This window comes from Rhinatrema bivittatum, chromosome 8, assembly GCF_901001135.1.
Source record: "Rhinatrema bivittatum chromosome 8, aRhiBiv1.1, whole genome shotgun sequence".
In the NCBI taxonomy this organism is placed as follows: domain Eukaryota; kingdom Metazoa; phylum Chordata; class Amphibia; order Gymnophiona; family Rhinatrematidae; genus Rhinatrema; species Rhinatrema bivittatum.
This window is the reverse complement of record NC_042622.1, coordinates 226,558,033-226,572,004: the sequence shown is the minus strand read 5'-3', so window position 1 is coordinate 226,572,004 and position 13,972 is coordinate 226,558,033. Positions and strand designations below refer to the sequence as shown.

Genomic DNA, 13,972 nt, shown 5'->3' with positions numbered 1-13,972 from the left:
GCAAAGAGGAACAGGAAAAGCAACAAGTAAGTATAACAGCAACTCTACTAGAAGGATAAGCAGTTAGGAATTGAGATACACCAGTAGGCAGCTAAAACAGTCAACGTCTAGTGTCAGCAGCCAATACCTGCAGCTACTGTAGGGATACTAAGGAGATCAAAGCACAGTATCCAACAATTCCAGAAAGCCACATTGGCTAAGTCTGAGGGCTCTATTTGCATAAGAGGTCTGAATGGGATAAGGATCCACTAGAGGAAAAGTCCTACTATAAAAGATAAGTTCCAAGGCACCAGGGCTAAGCTACACAACTTGGGCATGCCCTTGAGCAACGCAACAAGTCTCAAACTACCACAGAGTTCTAATTTCATTCTGCAAAACCTTAAAACTTACTTTTCTATTACAGAGACCCTGGGGATATCCAAGCAACTCCCAGGTCTCAGCTGATTATCACTACTGTGTAATCAGATGGCAATAGCCTTATAACTCAAGAGCCATACAAGGACATGGTGTGTACCATTACATGGGAACCCTGTCAGGCCAAGCTACTGCAATGCACATCACTTCCCTCCAATATAAAATATGTATAGATCCTGCAGTACATATTGACTGATGGAACTGATGTTTTTAAAAGCGTTTAAGTCCTTAAAGAGTTAATATAACCACAGTAAGCAGAAAGTTACATCTGAAAGACTCAAAAAACAAGAACTTCCTGGAAGTCCCTTCCATTAAAGTAGCATGACTAGGCATTACAAGAGAAAGCTTTTTCAGTGACTACACCTGAGTTATAGAATTCCCTCCCTGAGCAATTGCATCTGATATCATGCAGCAAAACATTTATAAAAAAAGCTTTAAAGACACATTTATTTAAAATAGCTTTATAGGGTAATTAGCAAAATAACAAAAAAAATTCAATTTATAGCAGGTTATTGTTTTCAACATTGATTAAATATTATATTTTGTTACTGAGTTTTAATTTTGTATGTTCATCTGTAATCTATATACTATTGGATGTAGCGGGTAAGAAATCAATTTTAAAAAATAAAATTAATGAATAAAATCATGTAGTCACTTACCAATGGGTTAGGTCGGAATCTGTAGGCCAACATCATCCTCTTTCGGAAGGCTTCATATTCATCATCATGCTTTGACAGCTCAGCAGGGCGATCAATCCCAAACCCTGCTCCATCCACTGCTGTTGAGCCCCTGGAGAAAGCAAAAAACACTGAAATGCGAATCCCCAACAGGCAGCAATGCTAACCCACATCTGTCGCCGGGAGCAGGTTGCAGGGAATGCGCACTCTCCATCTGCAGACAGCATCAGAACGGGGAAAAAGCAAGTTTGTTTACCTTGAATGGTGTTTTCCATAGATGATAGGATGAATTAGACATTACATGGCAGCAATAAACAGACTTGTCTCTCCAAGCTGGTAGAGCTTTGAGTTGTACTGAGCATGTGCGGGAGTTGCCTCATGAGCCTCTTCAGTCTATATCAGAGCTAAATCTAGCCATGTAGTCTACTCTCTAGGGAGGCAGGTGGATAATTCTATGGCTAATTCATTCTGCTATCTACAGAAAACACCGTTCAAGGTAAGCAAACTTGCTTTTTCTGTTGATAAGCAGGCTGACTTAGCCACTACACGTGAGGAGTCCCAAGCTGAGAAGTATAGTGGAGCATTTACTGAGTAAGCAACCCGAACTCCACTGAGGAGAGTGGACTACAGAGAGAACAGGTTATTGTAAAACTGCTTGTCTGAATTTACTTTCAGTCCTTGAGAGGTTGTCTAGACAGTAATGGGACATAAAAGGTATGAACTGATGATCAGGTTGCAGCTTTGCAGATATCTTCAATAGGTGCTTCTTGAAGATGAGCAACAAAAGAGGCCTTAGCTCTCACGTGAAGAGCTTTTAGAGTTCGTAACTTACAAGCCCGCTAAGGTGTAGCGGTGCTGAATACACTCAGCCAACCAATTAGACAAAAGTACGCTTGGTATCTGCCACGCCTAGCTTGCTAGTCATAGGACATAAACAGCTGAGAAGTTTCGCAATGCAGCAGTTTGTTTCTTGCAATAGGCCAAGACTCTTTTGCAGTTTAATGTGAGAAGGGATATTTTGCCTTCATTTGCATGAGATTTTGGAAAGAAGGTACACAATACAATGGGATTGATTGATATGGAAAACAGAGACAACATTCAGTAGAAACTTCGGGCAAGTATGGAGGACTACCCTGTTGTGGAAGAATTCCATGTCCGGTGGATATTGGATGAGAGTTTGGAGTTTGCTAACCCTCCTAGCTGATGTCGCCACTAAAGGAAGAGAATTTCACAGGTCAAGAACGCAAGTGAAGCTGACTCCAATGGCTCAAAGGGAGGCTTCAACAGTTGAGAAAGGACAATATTCAAGTCTGGTTTTTGTACCCTAGGCTTGACATGTTATAGACCTTTCATGAATCTAGATATCAGCAGATGAGTAGAAATCGGTTTACTATTCACCAGAACATGGTATGCTGTTATGGTGCCGAGATGTACTCACACCAAGAGGTGCCAAGACCTGGATCAGAAAGGAGGAGCAAATGCCTGGGCTTGCAAGAAAGTGGGTCCAATGTGTTGTTGGCAGCACTTGGAATATCTGTTCCATTTGAAGGTATAATTTCTTCTAGTTGATGGCTTTCTAAACAAGACTAATATGTCTACAATATCTCTAGGCAAATTGAGATCCGCAATTACTGAGCACTCAACATCCAAGCTATTAGGCTGATAACTGAGATGATAAAGTATCTCCTTGTCTTGAGCTAACGCAGGGTCTGTCCACAGATGTATGGGAGGTCTGCAGGAAAATTGTAAGATATATGCAAGCCATATCTGTCTGGGCCATGCTGGAGCTATAAGGATCAGATGAATACGATCCTGGCAAAGCTTCTGCCCTGTTCTGTGGAGGAGCGGTATTGGCGGAAAAGCATACATGGAGGCTTGTTCCCCAATTGAGGAGGAAAGCATCCTGAACTAGTCTGAGATTGCAGGGCAGAACTGAGTAAAACCCATTTAGTTTTCTGTTCTGCTCAGTGGCAACTAGGTTCATCAACAGTAAGCCTTATAAGTTGAATAGTCTATCGACCACTGATTGCTGTGTGGACCACTTATGTGGATGAAATACTCTGCCAAGTCAATATGCTAGATGTTGGAGATGCCTGGAGGGCCAGCACAGTTCCAATTCTTCAGCGCTTCCTGGCAGAAAGCCATGATTCTGTGCCTTCCTGTTTGTTGACATAAAACATGGCAACTTGGTTTGAGTCAAGATGTTTGTGCCCTGAAGATGTGCGAATGCTGATAGAGCGTATCCTATTGCCCTTAACTTCATTAGGTTGATTTGAAAATTGCTTTCTTCAAGAGAACAGGTGTCTGGGTTTGAAAGTTTCTTGTGTGAGTGCCCCATCCTTTGGTGGAGGCATCTGTCACCAGTGTTTCTTGATGTGGAAGTGTATGAAGAGGAGCTCCTGCCTAGAGAACTTGGGGTTGTAAACATCACTACAACTCATTTCATGTCTGCCGTAACCCATATCACAGTTGACAGTGGTCGAGTCAGCTGATCCCATTGAGAATGTAGATCCCTTTGAAGGTAATGGATATGAAGGCAAGTCAGTGGGATTACATGGATGGCTACCACCATATGTCCCAAGATCACTAGAAGCATTCTGGCTGTTGAGCACGGAGATATTAGCAGCATCTGGATTAGTGATCTCATGACGTTTGCTTGATCTGAAGGTAGAAACACTGTCTTATAGTGAGCCTATCCAAGCCCCGATGAATTTGAGCTACTGAGTAGGCAACTAGATTTGATTTTTCGAAGTTAAAACCCCTGGCACTGTAGAAGACAAATTGTCTTGTTTAAGGAATGGAACCCTTTTTCCCAAGAGCTCGCCATGACTAGTCAGTCATCCAGATATGGAAAAACTTGTATTCCTTGGTGATACAGATGTGAGGCTAATATTACAAGATATTTTGTAAAGACTCTCGGAACTGCTGACAGACCAAATGGGAGTACCTTTTACTAGTAAGTGGGAAGAATCCACCTTGAAGCGAAGGTAGTGCCAATATGAAGGGTGGATGGATATGTGAACATATGCATACATTAGGTCCAGGACACATCCATTTGTCCTTCTGTATGTATGGGACAATTGTGCTGAGGGAATTCATTTTGAATTTCTCTCAGAGCATATGTTTATTCAAGTGTCTCAAGTCCAGGATGGGCCTTAAACCTCCTGATTTCTTGGGGATGAGGAATTATCATGAGAAGAAGCTCTGCTCATGTTGGGAAACAGGGACTGACTATCGCTTGTTGCTAAAGCTGCAATTGGACTTCCAGACGAAGCTGTGCCAGATGAGACGGATCTGGATTGAGGGTTGAACAAAGTGAAAGGAACGGTAGCCTGGAGAAGTGCAAATGGTATCCAGACTGCACAATTTTTAGGACAGAGGCCCTTGGTTATTTGACATAACATTTCCAAGAAAATCTGGATCTTTCCCCCATTGGGGTACAGATTGTTTGGGGAGGGGGGGGGGGGTGCAGTAGGAATCAAAAACTGGGCCCAGGTTTGTCTTGGGCTTGTTGTGTAGCTTTAGGATGATGGTGTTTTGACCGTAAGTGGCAGCTGACGCTAGGCCAGAAGGGGCAGCAGATGGTAATATTGAAAAGACCGGTAGGGATGTCAGTGGAAATACAGTCATTTGTACATGAAGAAGGAATGTTGTGATGTACAGGGCTGTTCGGAAGCCGTCGAAAGATTATACTGCCACGTTCTGGTCTTTATCTGAGTGACTGTTTCTCTGAGCTTTTTGCCAAATAGATTGTCCCCTAAACATGGGAGGTCTGCCAATTTCTTGTGGACATCTATCACAGTCTATAGGTTGTAGAAAAGGCCTTAGCTTCTGAATGCAATCATGGAGGTATTGTACCATGTAGAATTGGAGGATAGCAACGTGAGCAATGAGCATGCAGCTTTGAAAGACCTTCTTATCAAAGCTATAGTCCTTTTCTGGAAGCAAATTTGAGAGAATTCTAGTCTTTTTTTTCTTTTTTCATAACAGACTGGTCTACTACAGATTTATGTGGCAGCTGGACAACACCAAATCCTGGAGGTTTTTGAACTCTGTACCTTAGGTCAAGCTTCCAAGCTGTAGGAATGCTGGAAATAGCTATTTCCTACATCCTCATATTTGTAATATGCTGAGAATGTTGTGCACTGGAAGGACCACTGGTTCTGATGGGGTGTCCAAAACTTGAAAAAGACCAAAGAGTTCTGAGCGGGGGCCTTTGTCTTTACTGGCATGAACACCAAGCGTCAATTCTATCTTTTCCACAGACTTAGAATGAGTTAGGTCCTATGGAGGAGAGGTGTAGTTTGGGGGATCTGAAAGAAGATCAGAAAGCATACTTGTAGAATCTTCTTCTGAACCTAATGGCATGGGCTTACTCATCCAGGATGCCAATGATGAAGAAGGTGAACTGGAAGGGTCTTCCAGCTGCCCCTGAGGGGGATACTCCTTAGTCCACCATCTGACTGACTGGACTCCACTGCAAGAGAGCGGGATGATGAAGGACCCAGAATTAAGGTTCTGATGTATGTGTTCAACTCTATAGGTGAGATTAGGCCTCCATTTTGAGAAATCACTACTGCAATAGTGGAGAGGAGAGGCTGGATAGTTCCTTCTGTCTCCTTGGTCAAAGAGGAAAAGAAAGTTCTCACCAAACCTGCAATCTGGTCAAGCAACTTATTGTGTCCTCTGACCTGGTGTGGGCAGTGGAACATTCTCCTTGGAGACCAGGATAGGTTCCTGCATCTGAATAGGTGGTTTGTTAGAAGCGAGTGGAACTAGGGAACCTACCAGCTCCCGTGTTTCCAAACAAAGTCCTTCCATCAGTAACCTGGACGAGTGAGGGCTCGATATTGGATGGATGGGCTGCATATAGCTGTGTTGGTGTTGTGACTGTTGCTGCCCGACGGCTTCACTCCGCCTACCTTTCCTGCGACTCCTCCTGCTCCTCATGGACGCCTGGCTGCCGCAGCGTCTTCTGTCTTGCCGTCCTCTCCGGCGTCCCCGGACCGGCTTGGGCGCTGCCTCCCACCATGCCTCTTCAGTTACCTTAGGGCGGGCACGCACGCCACGCGGCCCTTATTCTTATTTCCTCATTGGCGCATTCCTCAGGGGTGTCCCCCTGTGATGACATCACACTGCCGGGATATTTAAGTCTACTGTTTATTGCTAGCTGTTGAGTTAGCAAGGGTGATCTTACGGATGGGATTCGCTCTCCGTACCCAGCTCCTCTGCCTTCCGACTTCCACTGGACTCTTTCTACTAACGAGGTACCTGCTCCTCGGGGGCCTCTTTGCTTCTTTCAGGTCACTGTCAGGTAACTGTTACTTGCTCCTCGAGGGCCCATGTTCCCTGACCCGCTGCCGGCATCCATCTCCTCTTCTACTTGGAAGAATTCGCTACAGACACATCAGTGAGTACTACTATCATCTACTCCTCAGAGTTGTCTCCCTGGAACCAGGTACTCGCTCCTCGAGGGCCTGCCCCCGTTCCAGTGCCATCTCTTACGTGGAACTGCTGCGTGAGTACTTTGCCAACAAGTCTCTCTACCTCCAGGGATCTGGTACTTGCTCCTCGAGGGCCAGCTCTCCCTATCTTGAGGCTTCTCCATATGTGGAACTCTGTGAATGTTCTATTGTACTCACTTTCTCAGTTCTCTCCACTACAGCACTGCTACCGGAGAAACCGCTGTTCCAGCGCCCTGGGGAATCCTAGCCCAGCCAGACTACATCTTCTACTCACTACTGCCACCTCTGGTGGTTTCTCAAACTGTCTAAATAAAGAACTATCTGTGTTTGTGTGTCCAGAGCTGAGCCTGACCTGTGGCCCCTTACGGGACTTCCCCCATGTGGGTGTGGTCAGCTGCCAGTGTCCAAGGGTCCACCCAAACCTCACTAACTATAACAATTGGTAGAGCAGCCTGATGAATTGAAAGCAGGGCTTGATACATTGATAGCTTTGATGGAGTGGAATGCCTAGACACAACTTTGATCGCTTAGACAGATCTTTAGTGAGTCAAAGCAAGTAATTAGGAACAGCGAGGATGTTGCGTTGATGCATCAAACTGCATCAGGATTGTGCCATATGCTCTTGTGCTGAGCAATGTGGCATCATGCATCAGAGGACCGGATGCACTGTGCAGCTGGAATGTGGATGCTTCGAGATACATTGATGATATGTGGGTTTGTGTGTGCTGTGGGGTTTGGTGCGTCAAGTGTCATGCGCACCGATGTATCAGTGCACCGAGTGCATTGGTGCAGTATACATTGAGTGCACTGGTGGGATGTGCATGGTGCATTCCAATGCATAATGTGTCAATCCTCCATGCACCGACAGCATCGATAATGGTTGCTTCCCTGTATGTACCGGATCAGTCCAGACTCCTGGGTTATGCCTCCGCACCAGCTTCAACAGCACCAGTGCCAATGCACTGTGCTTTAAGTACTTATGCTTTTTAACACAGGCTCCAACAGTTCCAATGACTGATGCCACTTCTTCAGTGCAGGACAGTTGACACTACTGATCCCACGGCTTTGGCCCGAGTCAATGGGGGAGTCTTTGAGGATCTCCTGCTCAACTCTTTTCCTGGTGAAGCAGACATCGCTACACTACAGGAAGAGAATAGACTCCGAAGAGATTTATGCATCTTCTAAGTCCTTATCGTCCTGGAACTTTGTGAGCGCAGGGACATCAGTCTACAGGTGTAACAATTCTTCTGATCCTGTTCTGGCCTGAAGCACTGAGCACAACTCATGGAAGTCAGTCCCATGCCATCAATGCAGTTTTTGAATCTGCTCACTGTCGACTTTTTTTTCTTCTGATCCAACATATTGAGGAGACAAGGCCTCAGAACATTTTTTTTGTTGGAGCAGCACTGAAAAGTGCTGTTCGGGGGGTGCTGCAGAAGCAGCGAGGCAACTAGAAAATTAATTTGGTAAGGAAGAATATCTAATGTAATAGTTTTAGAGAAAATTAAGGGGTAAGACTGAGCACAAGTCTGTGCTTCTGCTCGGACACAATAACTGAGAGACTCGTACGACAACTGTTGTACATGCTGAATAGAGCACAAAGCTCTACTGGCTTGGAGAGTGCCATTAGATGACCTCTCCCACATGTAATGGCTAATTCAGCCTGCTTACTAGACGGAAAAAAGGGGGGTAGGCAGGCCCAAGAAGTGCATATTGGTTCAGCAAGATACTGGTTTGACACTCTTTCAGTGATTTTTACCTGCAGGTTGCTCTCTAATTCCAGCTCATATCTGCTCAGTTCAGTGCCTTAAAATCCCTTATTTTCAAATTCAGTAAGCTTAGGATGTTCCTTCAGGAGGACAAGTCATCATCCCATCAGCTGGAGGAACACATACTAAGCTTTATTTTTACCCACGCATTAGCTCAGTGTGAAGAAAAGTGATGAAATGCTAATCTGTAAACTAAGTAGATAGGAGCCATGAATCTCAGAGACAGAAAACACAGAACTTGCTACCATATTATAGCAGAGAGAAACTAAATGAGAAAAGGAGGCAGCTGGTCTCACTTATATCATCACTGTTTAAATATGTAACATGGATCTGCTGCATTATCTTATATACATGATTCATACTGGTCACTTGGCAAGCCAGGTCCATCAGCACAACCTAGTGGCCAGAACATGATCTGCACAATGCAGAGTTTATTCTATTGCTTTGCTTAATTCACTTGCACATCAGTCAAGTAAATTAAGCTAAGCAAAAGAACAAATTCTGTAAAAATCCCAAACTATTTTTTAAAGCTATCACAGTTTTATGCACCAATCTACATAATTTTTAGGGGTGTGCAGAGAGATATTTTTGTTTTATTTCTTTTAAATGTGTGTTTTTGTTTTAAACACATAATTAAAAAAAAGTTTCAAGTCCACTGCAAAAAATAAAAAATAAATACCAAAAACCACACACATACACTCTCTCCTGGCCCCCACCCCCCCTGTACCATCTAACTCTGTAGCCTGAGCCTGAATGGTATCATTTTGTATGGTCACTAAGAAAAGACCAAAATATAACTCTGTATATTGGGAATTAACCTGGACAAATTTCACTAATACTATGCAAGAAGTGTAAATGAAGGACCTTATTTATCAAGTAGCCTAATTATAATAAATAGGGCTGCAGCCAAAATATGGTCCAATTTACTATGTTATATATCTCTATCTGCTGGTAGGGGAGTATAACCCATTGGTCCTGAGTCCATCTGGCTCAACTCTAGGAAAGAAACCTATTTGGTTCTCAAAGGAGGTGGCAGCAAAAATAAAGGCAAAAAGATCAGCGTTCAAGAAGTATAAAGGATCCCAAAAAGTGGAACACAGGGATCAATACCAGGTAGAAATGACGGAGAGGAAGAAAGAAATCAGAAAAGCAAAAGGTCAAGTGGAAGAAAAGATTGCCCATGAGATAAAGAGAGTTGACAAAACATTTTTTCATATTAGTGCCTCTGATGACTGAGTCACCCAGTACAAATGAGCTTTTTCTTATGGTTATTGTTTGTATTATGGAATTTCTGCATGCATTGGATTTCTTCTTTCTTTTCAGATACCACTTCAATCTCCATCGCTAGTGCTCTTTCATTGTGTGACTGTGTAATTTTAATAAGGAAGCCACCAGTTTTTGAGTCCCAAAAATATATATGAGTCCCAAAAAAAAAAAAAAAAAAAAAAAAAAAATAAAAATATATATATATATATATATATATATATATATATATATATATATATATATATATATATTTTTTTTTTAATATAATCCAATGCACTTAAAATAAAAAGACATAATCCAAATTAGAAATATCACATATAAATCACTTGGGACTCAAAAACTGGTGGCTTCCTTATTAAAATTACACAGTCACACAATGAAAGAGCACTAGCGATGGAGATTGAAGTGGTATCTGAAAAGAAAGAAGAAATCCAATGCATGCAGAAATTCCATAATACAAACATTAACCATAAGAAAAAGCTCATTTGTACTGGGTGACTCAGTCATCAGAGGCACTAATATGAAAAAATGTTTTGTCAACTCTCTTTATCTCATGGGCAATCTTTTCTTCCACTTGACCTTTTGCTTAAAAAGCTGTACGTGCACAAATTTAGAGTGCCTAGATTGGGTGCAGCAGGGAGCACGCTCGTCCACGTACTCAACTTTTCCTGAATGCGCTTACGACGTTGTGTGCAAAAGTACACGCTGACATTATGTGCACAGCACTTGCACAGAGCCGACGCATTGAGCGTACCAACGTCCTATGTAGGGCTGTACAGCACTCACAGAAATGGGCACAAGATGGCGCCAATGAGGCGGACCATGTGGTGTCCCTAAAATGGGGTGTAGCCCATCGGGGGCTGCTCAACACAGTTGGAGGCCCAATCCCCTTACCCCCATGGGAGCCAGAATGATGTTGGTATGGTGCGCTCAGCATGGAGACCAGAGGAAACCTACCGGAAAGGACCTTTAGGTATCACTGCAGGAGAACAGAGCTCAATTTTCCTTCAATTTATAAAGTAGAATTTCTTCTTCAAAAAAGTACAGCAATCCCCATAGGGAAAGCATGTCTGCATCTGCTAGAGACGGAGAAATACTGAAGGGCTGGGGTCACTACAGGGATGTATCTAGGGTAACATCAGCTTTGAAACCTGATTGTATCCATCTGCTGGCAGGGGAGCATAAACCCATTGATCCTGAGTCCATCTGGCTACACGCTAGGAAAGAAACCTATTTGGTTCTTAAAGGAGGTGGCTGCAAAAATAAAGGCAAAAAGATCAGCGTTCAAGAAGAATAAAGGATGAAGAAAGAAATAAGAAAAGCAAAAGGTCAGGTGGAAGAAAAGATTGCCCATGAGATAAAGAGTTGACAAAACATTTTTCAGATATATGAGAGAAAGAAGAAAAGCCTGAAGTGGTATAGTGAAATTGAAAGGTGATGAGGAGCAAAGTGCTGAGACAGACAAGGAAACGGCAGAAATATTAAACAAATTCTTCAGTTCTGTGTTCCCTTAAGATGACTCTGGAGAAGGACCATTGCTGGTAGACAAGGCCATAGAAGGCAATGGACTAGACACAACTCCTTTTACAAAAGAGAATGTATGGGAATAGCTAGGAAAATTGAAAGTGGACAAGGCCATGGGTCCAGATGAGGTTCATCGTAGGATACTGAGGGAACTCAGATGTGCTGGTGGGTCCACTGCATGACCTGTTCAATAGATCCCTGGAAACGGGAGTGATGCCGAGTGATTGGAGAAGAGCGTTGGTGGTCCCGTGTCACAAGAGTGGTAGGAGAAAGGAAGCTGGAAACCTCAGGCCGGTTAGCCTTACCTCAGTGGTGGGAAAATTAATGGAGACTCTGCTGAAGGAAAGGATAGTGAACTATCTACAGTCGGAAGGATTGATGGACCCAAGGGTAACATGGATTCACTAGGGGAAGGTCTTGTCAGACAAACCCGATTGATTTTTTTTTGATTGGGTGACTAAAGAATTGGATTGAGGAAGAGCGTTGGATGTGATCTACTTGGAATTCAGCAAAGCTTTTGTTACAGTCCTGCATAGGAGGCTTGTGAATAAAATGAGAAGCTTGGCAGTGAGTGCCAAGGTGGTGGAATGGATCACAAACTGGTTGACGGATAGAAGACAATGTGGATTGGTAAATGGAACAGTCTCTAAAGAGAGAACAGTGCTAAGTGGCCACAAGGATCAGTGTTGGGACCGGATCTATTTAATATCTTTGTGAGCGACATTGCGGAAGGAATAGAAGGTAAAGTTTGTCTATTTGCGGATGATTCTAAGATCTACAAAGAGTGGGCACGCCAGAAGGAGTAGAGAGAATGAGACAATTTAAGGAAGCTTGAACAGTGGTCGAAGACATGGCAGCTGAGATTCAATGCCAGGAAGTGCAGAGTCAGGCATCTGGGGTGCGGTAATCCAAAAAAGCTGTATGTGATGGGGGTGAAGGACTGATGTACCCAGAGCATGAGAGGGACCCTTGGAGTGATAGTGTCTGGCAATCTGAAGATGGCGAAGCAATGTGACAAGGCAATAGCTAAAGCCAGAAGAATGATGGGCTGCATACAGTGAGGAATTACCAGTAAGGAGGAAGTGATAATCCCCTTATACAAGTCCTTGGTGAGGCATCACCTGGAGTACTATGTTCATATCTCAAAAGGGACAGACAGGCTGGAGGCGGTCCAGAGAAGAGTGACCAAAAGGGTAGGTGAACTCCATCAAATGACTTATGAGGAGAGGTTGAAGGACCTAAATATGTATAACCTGGAGGAAAGGATATGCAGGGGAGATATGATACAGATCTTCCGATACCTATAAGGTTTTAATGATGCACAATTAACAACAAACTTTTTCCGTTGGAAAGAAATCAGTAAAACTAGGGGTCACAAATTGAAACTCCAGGGAGGAAGAACCAGTGTCAGGAAATATTTCTTCACAGAGAGGGTGGTGGATGCCTGGAATGCCCTTCTGGAGGAGGTGGTGAAGACAAAAACAGTGGAAGAATTTAAAGGAGCAAGGGATAAACATTGTGGATCCCTAAAGGCTAGCGGACAGAAATGAAGAAAAGCGCGCATGGGGATAACTTGCTGGTATGGTGATAACTTAACCAATAAGCCTTCATACTGTTGATGCAACTCCATCATTGCTCTTGGCTTCAAAGGTAGGGAAAAAAAAAAAAGAGGAAGAGAGGAATTAGACTCAAACAGCAACCAACAAGGACATTGAATTTTACAGTCTGGGAAAACAAATAAGCATGGGGGGAACTTGCTGATGTGGCTGTTACTACCCTTAACCAATAAGCTTGAAACTTTTGATCCAACTCCAACATGGCTCTCTGCTTCAACGGCAAGAGGTGACGGAGAATTGGATTCAAACAGCAACCAACAAGGGCCCTGACTTTGATGGTGTGGGAAACTTATAGGTATGAGGGAGACTTGTATGGCACAGCAGATGCTAACATAAGCTTGCTGGACAAACTGGATGGACCATTTGGTACTTTTTTGCCATCATTTCTATGTTTCCATGTTTCACTTAGCTGAACATTGCAGATAACCCCAACATGGTGCCGTGTTTCGTCAAAGAGTACCTCAGGGGGTTGTTTTCTAAATCATTGCTGAGTCTCATTTGCCAAAATCCAGTCTTAATAGGTTATTAAGGTCCTCCAAACTTGCTTCAAAAGTCAAAAAAATGAGAAGACGACGCAATAATTAAAGGGAAAAGGATGTGACGTCATCAACGAAACATATCCACAGAAAAGGCTTTAAAAAAAATCTTTAAAAACAAACCAAACAGTTCAATGAATACCAATCTGTTCATTCAATCCCAAAGGGGAAACAGTGCCCAAACAAAAAAATCAAAAATTGTTCCTGTTTGTTTAAATGTGTCTGTATACCACCGCCCCACCCGATGAGGAACAATCTGTTTGGCTCTTAAGGTTAATTATACAAACTGATATGGGATGAGACCAATAGGTGCAATAAGTAGTGGTATAACACACCGAACAATGCCCACAGGCTTGATGACCCCCAGCCAATTCAAAAGCTTCCTGGGGGTTCTTCTGAAGGGATGAATGTATCAATTGCACCCACTTTGCTCATCCCACATTGGATTGTGTAATTAACCTTTAGAACCAAAGAGATTGTATATTGTCAGGTGTTATTTATATCATACAACGCCCGTGCGATTTAATATATGTTGGCCGTACAAAATGGAATATCCTTGTAAGGATTATTGAACATAGAAGTTGCATCAATACGCAAAAGACCATGGCACCCTTGGTTGCTCACTGTTCACTTTATCAAGGCACCTTTCAGAATTTAAAATGAGTTGTCACTGAGTGTATACACCCTCCAATACTGGGTTGGAGG

The 13,972-nt window shown here is 43.2% G+C and overlaps 1 protein-coding gene across 1 annotated transcript in view; it reads right to left on the bottom strand.

The window, feature by feature from the left end:
* SUGP1 (SURP and G-patch domain containing 1) overlaps window positions 1–13,972 on the bottom strand; it is a 104,452-nt gene that overhangs the window by 2,919 nt on the left and 87,561 nt on the right. Inside the window, exon 13 of the mRNA XM_029613814.1 lies at window positions 1,074–1,203. Coding sequence (XP_029469674.1) covers window positions 1,074–1,203 — 130 coding nt within the window. The remainder of the gene's footprint in view (window positions 1–1,073; window positions 1,204–13,972) is intronic.